General features: G+C 51.0%; 1 protein-coding gene across 15 annotated transcripts in view; it reads left to right on the top strand.

The window, feature by feature from the left end:
• Positions 1–14,453, top strand: part of ARHGEF11 (Rho guanine nucleotide exchange factor 11) — an 86,279-nt gene that overhangs the window by 33,515 nt on the left and 38,311 nt on the right. For 10 of the 15 annotated variants that reach the window (XM_072830032.1, XM_072830045.1, XM_072830038.1 and 7 more), the window contains 4 exons: positions 8,469–8,501; positions 9,514–9,528; positions 9,848–9,936; positions 10,534–10,632. In XM_072830032.1, the coding sequence (XP_072686133.1) occupies positions 8,469–8,501; positions 9,514–9,528; positions 9,848–9,936; positions 10,534–10,632 (236 nt within the window). The remainder of the gene's footprint in view (positions 1–8,468; positions 8,502–9,513; positions 9,529–9,847; positions 9,937–10,533; positions 10,633–14,453) is intronic. The other 5 variants (XM_072830040.1, XM_072830039.1, XM_072830044.1 and 2 more) reach the window with 3 other exon arrangements.

The following is a 14,453-nucleotide window of genomic DNA, read 5'->3' as shown; positions in this document are numbered from 1 at the left end:
TGGGCTGCAGGCGGTGCTAAAGCGCTGCGCCACCAGGGCTGCCCTATTTGCTTTTTTTAAAGATTTTATTTATTTATTCTTGAGAGGGAGAGGCAGAGACACAGGCAGAAGGAGAAGCAGGCTCCATGCAGGGAGCCCGACATGGGAACTCAATCCTGGGTCTTCAGGATCACACCCTGGGCTGAAGGCAGGCGCTAAACCGCTGAGCCACCTGGGCTGCCCTCATGTGTATTTTATAGTGAGTTTCTCACTTCAAACTAGTGCATTGGCAATGTGCTGTGGTAGCTCCCGTCTCCCGTGTGGACAGCCTGGGAGGCGGTCATGCAGCCCATCCCCCAGGCCTCTCTCCCACCTGCCTTTTCTGGTTTATTCTATAGTAGTGCTCACGCTCAGGTGCATATCAGCCCTGCCCCGCCTGTTCTCTGGGCCTCCAGCCTCTCGCCTTCTGGTCCACTCTGGCCGCTCCCTTCAGGCTGTCCTTCTCAAGGCTTGCTCTGATCCTGTGAGCCCTGGGAAGCTTCGGCAGCGACCCTGCCCCAGCCTCTCCTCAGTCATTGCCAGAGGCTTCAGTGTCCCCCAGGCCTTCCAACACCCCCACTATTTAATTCCCACAGCCGCTCCCTGAGATGGGGAGCAGGCAGGTGGACCGTCCACGTCATTCAGGTGGAAAAACCCAGTATTTAAGAGAGTTTGCTAAGAACCTCCCTCCCTGCTAATACACGGCAGAGCAGAGGTGGAAACTTTCTACAATCTTCGCAGGCTTACATCGTACTCTCTCCTGTTTGATCTTTCCCTCTGCCCTGGGTTGCACTGACAGCCTCAGAGCTGCCGTCTCGCACTATTCCTCCTTCCCACGTCTTTCCATGCCAGAGCTACCCCTCAGAACTCTGCCCCTGCTCCCAGCTCTGCCCTTGGAGCCTGCCTCTCCCATTCCTTCTTTGGCCTTCTTTCTCCCCAACCCATTGTGTCCTTACCAACACATGTTAACATTCATGTTCTTGTGAAGTACTTTGTGTGCAGACTGGAATTCTAGAAATCTGGGAGACCGAATACTTTAGGAGCTGAAACAGCTCTGACAGCCAGGTTGGTGGTGCCCACCGCAGACATCCATGGAGGGGCTAGCACCTTCCCACTTTGAGTCATCAAAACCGGGAAGCTGTGAATTTACTCCTAATTTCTGTGCACTGCAGAGGTCACCCAAACTCTCTTGATGACCCCTGTGTGCTTGTGACATTTCCATGTCTGCAGAGTCCCTGGCATATATTATCTGATACTATGTTTCACCTTCTATTTATTGAATATCTGCTACTTACTCTGTCCTGGAGCTGCTGTGCACTAGAAAGAATAAGAGACAATACAGCTTAGCTTACTGGTAAACAGGGAAAGTAGACGTGAAACAACCCAGAAAAGCACCAAATGATTAGTCAGCACTGAGTGAGCACTACAGGGAAGATTTCAGGGGAGACCCATGTAAGCAGGATGAAGAGAAGGCACCGTGGAGGGAGGAGCAGGCTTCTGGGGTGGAGGTGCAGCGAGGAAGGGTGGGCGTGGTGAACTGGGGCATGAGGACCAGTTTGAAACTGGATTTGAAACTTTATACAAGGACAGTGGGAAAGTACTGCAAGGTGACAGTCACGGACTATATGTAGAGAATGGGTGGATTCTAGGGAGGGGAACCTGCAAAGATATGAGGGGAGCAGTCCTCCCAGAGGAGGACCAGGGAGGGGCAGAAGCAGGTGAGGTCCAGAGCTAGCTGTGGGGAATAGCCATAGGAACTGGCGGTGATTCGATTTGCAGGGGAGTCAGAGGTAACTCTCAGGCTCCTGGCGTGAGCAACTGCACAGCATTTGGACCTTGGGAGGAAACACTGACCCAGGAACAGAGCTGGGCCTGGGCTGGAAGGTGGATTTCCATTTGGACAGGTTGGCTTTGAGGTTTTGGTGGGGGTGATTTGGCACTCCCAGTCACCCTTGGAAGAAAGTAGTGTTCTCCACTTTTGTTGTTGAGAAACTAGGGCTGTTCCATGAGGTGACAGCAGGAGAAGGCTGCACTTGAGCCCATATTTCACCCTGAAAGTGTGCTTTCCAAACCATACCACATGGGCTGTGTGCTAAACACCCTGTGTTGAAGCTCAGCATGCTGGTTTTCTGCCTCCCTGCACACACACCTGTCTGCCCAGTGTGTGATACAGCCCTCTGAGACACTGCATGGAAGCAGAGACGACTAGAACTGCTGGGGTCGTCCTCATTTCATCTTGTATTCATTCACTGGTCCATGTCCCTCACCTCTGGCACATTGAGCATCGGTCACCCAGTGTGGACCTTGAAAGGATTTGCACAGACTTCACAACATCAAGGAAGCTAACAAACAGGGCCTCTGACCCCCACACCAGCTCCAAAAGGAGGAGTGTTGCACAGTCCTTCAACATGTGGCATGGGCACCCTGCATGCCCCAGGCACCACACTGGGCTGTGGCTGCGACCTTGACCTCAAGGGTAAGGTCTCTGGGGATACTGGGGATGATGCAGAGAGTAAGGGATGGCTTTCAGGCTTCCACACAGTGATGGGTTCCCTGAACGAGGACCATTTGGGCTGCTTGTGGAAGTAGAAATAGATTGCACGCCACTGAGTCGGGTCCCTGGCAGGAGCTTCGAGTAGTTCCCACGCTGCTCTGCAGCCAGCATGTGACCTGACTGAGGTGGGAACCTTCTCTGGCTGCACTACCAGGGGCTCCTGCCCTTTGGTGTTAGAGATGACAGGACCCCCATGATGCAAGTCAAGTGGATGATGGCAAGGGCCTGTGTGAACTGGGGACAGAACTGGGATTAGCTCCTGAATAGCTCCTGAATGTCCTTGATTCCAAACCCAGCCCTTTTTTATAGCATCCTTTGAAGTGTTGACTTTGCACCCTGATTGTGATCAAAACTGTTTGATCTGTGCCCCTTGTGCTCTAGTGTTTTCAAGCACATGAGCTCGAAGCAGGGGCATTTGTGTCTCTTCCCTTCACTGCAGGGATGTACAGGCCTGAATATCTGCCAGCTTCCCACCATGGGGAACATTCTACCCAGATGCAGAATCCTGGGGAAGTTAGGGTGCAGGGAGGCTGCTTAGAGCTCCTCCACCCTGGAAGATAAGGGAAACCAGACCAGTAAGACCAGGTCAGGGTTCAATGAGTGTGGACTTTATCTAGAACGAAGGTCCTGGCAAGGCTCTTTCCTGGTTTACTGCTGCTCCTGGCTTTGAGGAGGGGCCTGAGAATATGACTTTGCCCAGACGTAAGAGACGTTGGTCAGCACACATATGGGGTGCTTTAATCTGTGTATTTATTGTGTTATCTTTCCAGATGTTTGTGACGTGTGTATTCTATGTCTGCATCTCGTGAGCTAACATACGTCATGTATTGCGTGTATGCACATGTAAGGTGTGTGTTTTTACATGTACATATATTGTACATACATGTATGCATATGTGTAGAAAAGAAAATAGGAGAAAAGGTCCAGTAAAGGCCAGTTAGAACTTCATATGGCCACAGGTCAGATAACTTCATTTAGGGGCACAGATCTTGAAGTCAGGTGTATCCTAACTCCACTTACCCTCCGTGTATGCTCTGAGTATGAGCATGTGCTACCCACCTCGCCAGGCTGTTGTGGTGATTACACACACAATGAACATTAGGTGCATGGCACACTGCCTGGAAGGTGGGAAGAGCTAGTGTCCCAGAACAGGGACATTATAGGCTGGGATGGAGTAAGGGGCTCCCATCAGCTGATAGTCGCCATGTGAGACTAGAAGCGCAGTGCTACCAGAACTTCCACCCTTTTCCCAGAAACCTGCATTTTGTTAATGCGAGATTGCCTCATTTTCAATTTTTAACTAATTTTTGGAAACACACACACATACACACCCATAGGCCAACAGGAGGGATACATGGGCAGTTTTCAACTTTGCTATCTGGAAAGTCACCGGACGTTTCCATGCTTTCTCATTCACACTGTTGTAGGCTGGGATGAGGAGGGCATTCAGTGCCTGGTGCTGCTGGAGAGCATACCGAAGGTACACACTGCAACCTTTGCCCTCTAGCAGAGAGGGAGGATGACGCCAGGTGACAGAGAGCTGGGTCGAGGAGGGACACCTGTGCAGGGTGTGGGCCAAAGGGGAGGACAAGGAAATGACAGATTTCTGTGAGCTGATACGGAGGCACTTTGAGGATAGGCTCAATGAGAAAAGCAAAGTCTGAACGTGTGAGATACTACCTGCCGTATAAGCAAGAAAGGAAAATAAGAATATTTCTGCCTATTTGCTTAACTTTACAAGAAGAAAGAAAGGAAGCTGAAGGCAAATGAAAATGTTTCCTTGGAGGAGTGGGAGGATGGGACAGGGACAATTCTAAATATACTCTTTTTAAAGTTTGATTTTGAGTTTTCCACTATGTAAATGCTTAGCAAGTTCAAAGAATGAAATTAGATAAATAAGCCTGAGGAAAGCAAGCCCCCAAATTAAGTGCAAATATGAAAAGAAACCTAAACACTTTTCAGATGGATAGCACATGCACCTGCAGCAGGACATGGTCTGAGGACAGAAGGACCCACAGGGACACCTGGCACTTCATGAGTTGGCTGTTGCCAGCAATGTCAGTGTGTTCACTCGAGCAGCCGTCCCGTATGCATTTGGAAATGGGGCAAATGAGTACATGTGCTGCTTTTGTGTGGGAACCAGGTTCTCACTATGGGAGAAAGAAGCTACAGTACAGAATTGGGGAAGACAAGGGACCCTGTCGTTTGGAACTCACACCTCCTGCACAGATGTCCCTGCCCTGCCCACTGAAGGGAATGGAGGGATGACAGTCTTGGTCACAGTGAGCATCTGGCACCCAGGCCCCGTCTCTACACACGTGTCCCACTGAAAGGAACCAGGGCTCCCTAGAGGAGAGTTCGATTGCAGGTCTGGCTTATGGAAGGTACAAGGTAAGCCAGAGCATCTGGCCAGAAGGCAAGGATGCTCTTCAAGACAGATGGTAACACTTAAAAGGAATAAGATCCCCCACCAGCCGAATGGGGCACCTCCCCCAGGTTTTAAAAAGTGATGATTACAGGGGCACTTGGCCAGTTCAGTTGGTGGCATGCGACTCTTGATCTCGGAGTCTTGAGTTCGAGCCCCATGTTGGGTGTGGAGATTACTAAAAAAAAAAAAAAAAAATTACAAAAAGTAAAGATTTAAAAACATTTTTAAAAAATGGTGATGATAATGGACTATAATGCATTTTACTGGGTAAAAATTCATTAGTTCACGACACCACTCCAGAAGAGGGATAAGATGGCTTGCTCTACAAGAGACTGCGTGCCCATAGATGTAGACAGAATGACAGAATTAGCAGATTGCCCTTTGGCAGCCTTCAGCGCAGCAAGTAGGTCAAGCATGGATGTCCGTGGATGGTGTGGCGGCTGGGAACAGGGTGGTCCTCCAGCTCAGTATCACCCCAGATTGCCCGCTGGTTCAAACAGGAAATGGGCCTATACCACTGCCAACTCCCAGGAACACCACCTCACCTACGTAATCAAACCTAGCAGAACTGGAAATCGGCATCCCTTATGTAATATTCTTTTAAAAGGCTTAATGTGATTCTAATCATGCAGAAACTGACAGGTCTTTTGCAGGCCATTCATGAAGACTGGCCTGAGCTCATCAACACAGCAGTGTTTAGAGAGACCGGGGTGGGGGTTCTGGGTCACTTGAATGTCAAGGAGACTGAGTAAATACAGTGTGCTATCGACAATTGGACCAAGGCCATTGGAGAACAGCTATGTAGAAGATCAATGGCCATTTAGGGGGCGGACTGGGGACTATGTATGAAGTAATCTTATTGTATCAAAGATGAACTTCCTTGGGTGTCCTGCTGTCACTGCGATTGTTTATAAGTCTCAAGGTCTTAGGGGGATTTATGTTGATGTATTTAGGGACAAAGTATCAAGCCATCTTGCAGCTTTGAAATGGAAAAAAAATGTATAATAGAAAAAGCAAGTGTGACATGTTAATTGGTGAGTCTGGATGAAGGGTATATAGGTATTCATCATGCTGTTCCCTCAACATTAATATAGGTTTGAAATTTTTCAGAATAAAATCTTAAGAGTAAAGGAAATGCAGGCTGCTGTGACCGCAGGAGGCGTGGTGGGGTCGCTGCCACTTGACTAGAGCCTTGAGAAGCAGAGAGAGAGGGTTGGGGCCATCACGGAACAGCAGCAGGGTGAGCACAGGATCCAGTGGAGGCCAGTGTGACAGAGCAGGGAGTGCCAGTGAATTCTCACAGTGTTTGGAGGCACTTGGTAAGAGGCCTTCAGTGCTCAGTGCCAGGGGACAGCATGCACTCCTGGGCTTTCGGGAGCAAGCCAGGGATGACAGGTCCATCTGAGCCCCGGGGAGGCCAGTCTGTTGCAGTGGAGAGAAAACAGGACTGCTATACTCGTCCAGACCTGCAACTGGAAGTCATGGCCTTTGCTGGTGACACAAGATGACTCCATGGCACAGGGCTTACTGAGAAGCTGGGCCAGGCCATCTGTCTCATGGCTGCCATTTAACAAGCTACAAACTCAGGTGAAGTGTCTCCCCTCTCCCAGGCCTTCCCCACACGCATCAGGTTCAGGCCAATTGGAATTTAAGCTCAGCTGCCACATTTCCATGGGAATATCATGAGGAAGAGGGGAACCCAAATGTGAGTCCTTTCTTCTTTTCTGATGGCCCTTGTTTCATGCCAGGCTATGTCCTCCCTCCTCTCCTCCTCCCTTATGTCTGATTTTAACCTTCCCACGGTCTCCCTCAAAGTCTGCTCGGGGTCTGACCCTAGGGGATCCGGCAGCTTGCATATTGTCTCAGCGCCCGAGCTGCTGCTGTAGGCATGTCTTCCTCCAATTCTGTGGTGGGTTTTCCTCTGTGAAGCTCTTGGCGAGAAAAAAATGTTTACCTGTTGCTGGAATGTTTCTCGTGCATCCTGATGTCCTCCACAGCCAGCTCCCTGGGCCTCAGCATTGTGGGCCTTTGACGAGGCCAACAGCACCCGACCCGCTCAAGTGCAGAGCAGACCAGGCTGCGCACTCCCTGCTCCTGCATGCTTTGATGCAGGCACGGGAAGCCACTGGGCCGCAGAGTCCAGCAGAGGCGAGGACGAGGCCCAGGCTCTCCTGGGATGACGTGGGCTTTCTCCTGAGGAGGAGGAGGGGTTCGCGCCTGAACAGGACCACCCAGGGTGAGGCGTGCTGCCGATCTGACGGAAGATGACAGATAAGGAGCTGCAGCAGAAGACCTCTACCATAAGGTCCATTCTGAGAACCCCTCTCTGAGGGGTGCTGGCACCAAGCCATGGCCCCGTTTGTGCTGAAGCTCTGTACGCTGCCCTCGTCCCCAGCCAGCAGTGACCAAGTCTTATTTCTATGCCCTAGTGCCTTCACACTGTGTAGAGTAACACTGCAGAGCTGTGTGCAGGGATGCTACACCGTCCAGGGGCTGTGGTAACCACTGGCTACACATAGCTGTGAAGCACTGGAATTTGGCTCGTATGACTAAGAAACTGAATCTTAAATTTTATTTCAAAAATAAATAGCCACATGTGGTAGTGACCATTATATTAGATGGCATGGGTCTGGGTGCCAGGACACTTTTCAGTGTCGCTGAGGTGTCATTGACACACGGTGCTGTGTCAGTTCCAGGGCTACAGCGTGGTGACATGACATACGTGTGAGGTGGAATGGTCACCCCAGTGAGTACGGTTCTCATCCAGATTCTAGAACACTTCCCCAATGCTGGACTGAGCCGAGTGCCTGCCATGGGTGGAGGGGGCAGGGCAGGCGAGCTGATGGAGTCCAGTAGTTTGAAGACACCAGAAGTTGGAGCTGCTGGAAGTGCACCCTGGAGCCTGGCTTATGGATGCAGTTACAGGCCATGGAGTAGGAAGGACATCTAGGGAGTGGGCGCTGCACGGGGAGTGGGCACAGTGTGGGCAAAGGCAAGAGCCAGAACCCGGAGCAGGTGAAGGGAGGCAACAGTAGCAAAGAGCAGAGACTAGTGCTGCTGGAGTCCTACCCTAGTGGCCCACAGCTGCCTCTAGGCAGCCCTGCTGTGCCACCCATGGGGCAGCACCGTGGGCCCCGGGGGCTGTGGGAGGACCAGGCAGGAGGCCCTGCTCCACACCATGGCCCAGCTCAAAAGCAGTCCCGAGTACCAGAGAGAAGCTCTGCGAGGTTTGGGGCAGCAAAGTGACATGAGTGGATTGGCATTTTGGCCAGATGACTACTACGTCTTGGCAGGTTTCCTCTCCTGCGCCCTGCTGAGTTTGATTGTGGCTTTTTTTTGAGCCCACCATCTCCACTGTCTTGTCTGGTTTATGTCTTGTTTTTGTCTTTCTTCCTCCTTTCTTGCTTCACTCTCTCCTGGGCCCCCTGCTCTCTGCTTCCTCGGTGTCCTTCTGTCTCTGATCCAAAGATCAGCCAGTAAAAAGCAGTCTCACCTGTCCAGGTAAGAGGGGTGCCAGGGTGAGGGGGGAAGAAGACCCCCTCTTGTAACTTTAGAGGTAATTTATTAATGTTGTATTGTATGTATTACTTGAAGAGCTAGCACCGTCACATGATTGAGAAGTTCACGGGTACAAGCAAGAATAGGATGTAAAGCTCCCAGCCCAGTGTGTGGGTGTCTTTCGTACCCTCCAAAAGTGGTTTAGATATTTTATGCATATGCAAACAAGTATGTGAGCACATAGGGACAAATAATCTCCTTACCCACTTTCTCCTGTGTACATAATTCCGCTCAGAGCCCTCCCATCCCACACAGCTGAGCACCATCACTCAGTTTCCCCACCTAGCCACCTGTGTGAACATTTACGTCGAGTCCATGCTTTGCCGCCGCACACAGCACCTCCATGAACAACCTTCTGTCTGGTCATATGCTGTAGATATGCCTGGGAGACCCCCTCGGAGGGGCAGCAGGCACGCTTTTCTGAAAAGGAGAGGCATGGCAGTGATTGAACTACTCGTGCAAGGGTCCTGGTGCAGTAACCTGGGGTACCTTGAAGTTTTAGGGTCTTAACAGTTGCTAAGCAAGGTGCTTCAGGCTGGCTGCCAGCAGGGGGTGAATGTGGGCTGGACTACTACCACCAGACAGGCCAGACTCCTCCCAGAGCCCACAGGATAAGTGGCATGTTCAGAGGCTCGGGCCATTGCTCTGCCCTCCTTTCTAGAGAAGTGTATGCTAGTTACCCAACAGGTTAGTATTAAATGCCCAGTTACCCTCCTGGAGATGCTGGATTGGTGGGGAGCACAGCAAGACAAAGCCCAGGTCGGGGAGGCTGTCTGCCGTACCCACCACCGTCCTGCTCAGTGCACGCAGGTCTCCATGTGATTTTGACCCTCCACCATCTTGCTCTCCAGTCTCCCTTTCCTTTGCAAATCACCGCCTAAAACTAACTAGCTTTTGTTTTTTCCTGTCTTTTTCTTGCATTCATTTTCTCTGCTGCTTCGTTCTGTTCCATCAGCCCCATTGCAGCCTGGTAAGACCCAACAAGCGTGTGTGTCTGTGCGCATCCTGTTCTCGCATTGTCTCTTTGTCTCCTGACTCCAGGAAGGGCTCTTGCCCTTCACGCCCTCCTGGGTATCAAAGAGACCATGCTTGTCCTGCCAGTCCAGGATTCAAAATAAGTGGTGTTGCCAGTGGTGTAGATACGCCTACTCTCCCGCCAGGTTTAGCGGGTTTAGTGGGTTACAGGGTGGAAGGGTTGGCCTCTCTTTACCCAAGACTCAGGGCCCCTTTTAACCTGAGACTGGTTCCTCCCTGCCCCACTCAACCAGTGTGCCTTCCTTACTCTCCAGGTTAAGTACCCTGTCTTTGGGAGATCCAGCGCCTGAACGCAGGTCCCCTTCCCACCTCCGCCAGCCCTCTGACACCTCTGAGACAGCAGGTAAATTGGGGACATCAACACATAGACACAGAAGTGAACACCCCCACAGACAGATCTTCTTAGCCTTTACGTTGAGCTCACAATGTATGCTAGGCATTGTATTACACGATTTTACATAAATCGCCTCATCTGTCCTTCCATCAATGATAGAAAGTAGTAGACATTATCCAGCTTTACAGATGAGGAAGCTGAGGCACAGAAGGGTTCAGAAACGTGCCCAAGTGCAGAAGCTCAGAGGGGACAGAGGCAAGGCCTGAAACCCATTGGCCTTTAACTCTAGAACTTATGCCTTGTCCATCGCAGGAAGTGGCCAGCCTCACCCAGCCAGACCTAAAGAGAAAGACATGTACAAGAGAGAGACAGCTCAGTGCTCAGAAGAGGGTGATTCCTTAGGTAGAATACAAAGTAGGTTGCAAGTTTGTGCTGCTTGCCAAGGGAGGCATGTTGTTGCCGTAGTGTTTGGACAGGAAGAGTCTGGGGAATCTGGTTAGGAGGAGGAAGCACTGGGGCCTTCCTGGGTTGGTCTTGGTGTGTACGCACTAACCTTCCAGTGACTGTGCCTACCTAACCCCTTCTTTTTTTGTCACCTCCTGTCAGGTCTTGTTCAGCGCTGTGTCATCATCCAAAAGGACCAACATGGCTTTGGCTTCACGGTCAGCGGGGATCGCATCGTTCTGGTGCAGTCTGTGCGGCCTGGTGAGTGGAGGGTCGAGGGACACTTCGTACTTAGCAGCCATGCGTGTGACAGTGCCGTGTGAGCTGGAGAATGTGCGCATGCTTTCTGTGGAGGCGCGGCATGTTCTGGGCGTGAAGGAATGACTCGAGTAGGTCCCCAGTGGTGTCTGGGGATGTCACCGCAGTGCCACACCACTAGACAGAATTTCTAGGAATCACACTTCACGCTTACTTCTCTGTTGGGAGGTGTAACAGCAGCAGAGTGGCCCTCAGGATGTCAGGCACATGCCTACCTGCTGCCCAGGGGAGCCCCTCACCCTGGATGAGAAGGTGCTGTGGTGGAAACAGACCCCCTTCTTCATACCTACCCACAACACTTTACATTTTGGGATGGCACACTGGCCTGAGCGATTGCCTGCATTTGCAGATGCAGGTTACCTTAAATACTGACTGACTAAAGGAGAAATGACATAAGTGGGCCAGGCAGGGAGGTGGAGGTGCTGGGAAATTGGCATTCGGGCAGTTTGTGGCTGCAGCTTCTCTGGAAGAACCAGGGTTTCAAGGTAGTCTGGAAGGAGGGAATGAAAAAACGCTGGCAGGATAGGAGTTTGGTGGGAAGCGAGCAGAGTGGGAGGGCCTATAAGCAGGTCGGTCCTGCCACTACCCAAGAGCAGAAGAGCCACCATCCGCCAGGCAGTGGAGTCACACTGGCTAGTGACCAGGGCTGTGCTGACAAGCAGGAAGGAGGTGGGGGTGTGGAAGTTTGTGAGGCCGGTGTCTCTAGGAGGAGCGAATGTCAGGATGGCAGATGGGGTGGGGCTGGTGACATGGAGAGTGTCACAGGCTCCCTGTGGAGACATGGTGGGCTTGGGCCAGACACCACAGCCAAGCATGATAGCGCAATAAAGCAAGTCTGATGGTTGTTTCGGTTTCCCAGTGCTTGGAAGAGTTTTGTTTACACTGTGGTTTACTGTATGCAGTAGTGTTACATCTAAAAAGACGATATACGTGCCTTAATGAAAAGTACCTCCTTGCTGATTGGTGAGTCATAACCTTTTTGCCTTGATGTTGGGGACTGCTGAAGGCTGGGGTGGCCGTGGAGCTTTCCTAATATGAGACAGTGAAGTTTGCTGCAACAATGGACCCTCCTCCCGTGAACTGTCTCCCTGAGTGTGCGTACAGCTGGATAGCACTACACCCCAGAGCCTGTCCTCTCAGACTCTGGCACCGCACGATCAACTAAGCTTATGGAACATTCTAAATCCTTGGTGGTCATTTCAACAGTCTTCACAGCATCCTCACCAGGAGGAGATTCTGTGTGGGGAAACCACACTCTTGGCTCATCCCTAAGGAACATTCCTTGTGGGTTCAGGTTCTGTCCTCAGATCACAGCGATTCCGTTCCACCTCCAGGACCCCCTTCTGATTCTGGTTCTCCTGCTGTTTCCACACCTGCAGCGACTTCCTCCAGTGAAATCTGGAACCCCTTACAGTCCTCCACGAGGGATGCCGTCAGCTTCTCCAAACCCCTGTGAATGTTGATCTTTGGACCTCTTCCCACAAATCATGAATGTTCTGAATGGCATCGAGAATGAAGAATCCTTTCCCAAAGATTTTCTTTCTTTTTTTTTTCCCCGAAGATTTTCAATTGACTTTGCCCAGATCCATCAGCAGAATCATTGTCTATGGCAGCCATTGTCTCACAAAATATATTTGTCAAATAACAAGACTTGAAAGTCGAAATGACTCCTTGCTCTATGAGCTGCAGAGTGGGTGTTGTGTCAGCAGGCATGAGAACAACACTCTTGTCCATCTCCATCAGAGCTCTTGGGTGGCCAGGTGCATTTTTTTTTTTTTTTTTTATTTTAAAGTAGGCTCCACGTCCAACATGGGGCTTGAACTCACTACCATGGGATCAAGATTCCTAGCCAGATGCCTCTGTGAGAAGCATGTGGAAAGGGATCTGTCTTCTGAGCAGGTCTCAGCAGTGGACTTAAGACATTCAGTAAACTCTGTCGTGAACAGACGTGCCATCATCCAGGCTTTGTGGTGCCCTTTCTGGAGCACAGATGGAGTAGATTCAACATCATTCCTGGGATTTTCGGAATTGTCAACGAGCCTCGGCTTCAGCTCACAGTCACCAGCCACGTCAGGCCCTAGTAAGAGAGGCAGCCTGTCCTCTGAAGCTGGGAAGCCAGACACTGACCTCTCCTCTCAAGCCACAGAAGCCCTAGATGCCAACTCTTCCCACAGAAGGCTGTTTCGAAAATCTGTTGGTTAGCGTAGCACCTTCAGTGATTCTCTCAGCTAGATCTTCTGGAGAATGTGCTGCTTCACCTCGCGGTTTTCTGTTACAGAGAGATGGCTTCTTTCCCCACACCTCACACACCACCCTCTGCTCACTCTAGACGGTGCTCGTTTCCCATCTGAGGATGGAGCGCTGAAAAGACACGTACTTCTGACTTCTTTGTTCTCCCTGTTCCCAGACTGGGGCAGCCGGTGCTGGTGGGAGGATGGCACTGCTGGGGGGACTGCACTAGTGGGAGGATTGCAGCAGCCCACTTCAGGTACAGCTCCTGGGGGCCCTTCCCTGAGGCCTGAGCACAGTCAGACCCATAGACAAAATGGCAAAAGGTGGCTTGCCAATGAAACCTGAGTTTTGGAAAGTGTGTGTGTCTGTGTGCATGCATCTGTGTGTGTGTGTGTCTCTGTGTGTCTGTCTGTGAGTGCATGCACGTGTGTGTGTGTTTCTGTGTGTGTGCCTCTATGTGCATGTGTCTGTGTGTGCGTGGATGTGTATGTGTGCATGTGTCTGTGTGTCTGTCCCTGTGCGTGCATTTGTCTCTGTGCGTCTGTGCATGGATGTATGTGTGCGCATGTGTCTGTGGGTGTGTCTGTGAGCATGTCTCTTCGTGTGTGTCTCTGCATCTGTGTGTGCATGGATCTGTGTGTGTGTGTGCATGTGTCTGTATGTGTGTCTCTCCTTGTGCGTGCATGTGTCTCTGCATCTGTGTGTACATGGATATGTGTCTGTCCCTGTGTGTGCATGTGTTTCTATGTGCATCTGTGTGTGCATGGATGTGTGTGTCTTTGTGTGTGTGTGTGTGTGTCTCTGTGCATGCATGCATGTCTGGGGGAGGAGACATAAAGAGACAACTTACGCATCAGCATTGACATCACAGGAGTAACACAGTGGTTGTTACTGTCTTTCCCTGATGTGAGGCCTCTCTAGCTCGCTGTTTCTCAGCATGTGGTCTGTGTCCTGCCAACACCAATGTCACCTGGACCCCCGGGGTAGCTGCTGTCCTCGTCCTGAGCCCACGCCCAAAAGCACTGGATCACTCTCTGGCCAGGGGGGCAAGGGAGGTGCTGTGAACAAATTCTTTTGGTGGTCCTCAAGCTCACGAAAGTCAGAGAACTTCTCTGGTTCCTTTACTCTGGAGACTTTGCCTTTTTTCCAAAATCACCACATGTGTCTCATACTTCCAGGCAAGACAGCACTTGCCCACCTTTGGTTTTCAGACACAGCCTAGAGAGTTTCTAGCTCCTTGCAAGTGCTCCTCCGTAAATAGCACACCATAGATGAGGGTGTAATCCTGAGTCCCCGGATTGAAAAGCCAACTTGGAACGCATCTGCACTGGAGAATATGCTTTCAGAGCAGAAGCATCTATATGTGCTTTGAGGGAGTTTTGTTTTATTGGATGAGTACAGCTCACAGACTGAATGATCATCTGGGGCAGATTGACAGAAACAGTCTGTATGCTGCTCGTCAGCCTGCTCTGGCATTCATGCTTCCGTGCTTTCTGGATATAAACCAAACCAGGACTAAGTCATTAGGACCT

This window comes from Canis lupus, chromosome 6 (genome assembly GCF_048164855.1).
Source record: "Canis lupus baileyi chromosome 6, mCanLup2.hap1, whole genome shotgun sequence".
Taxonomy (NCBI): domain Eukaryota; kingdom Metazoa; phylum Chordata; class Mammalia; order Carnivora; family Canidae; genus Canis; species Canis lupus.
The sequence above is the reverse complement of the archived record's forward strand: the minus strand, read 5'-3'. Positions and strand labels throughout refer to the sequence as shown.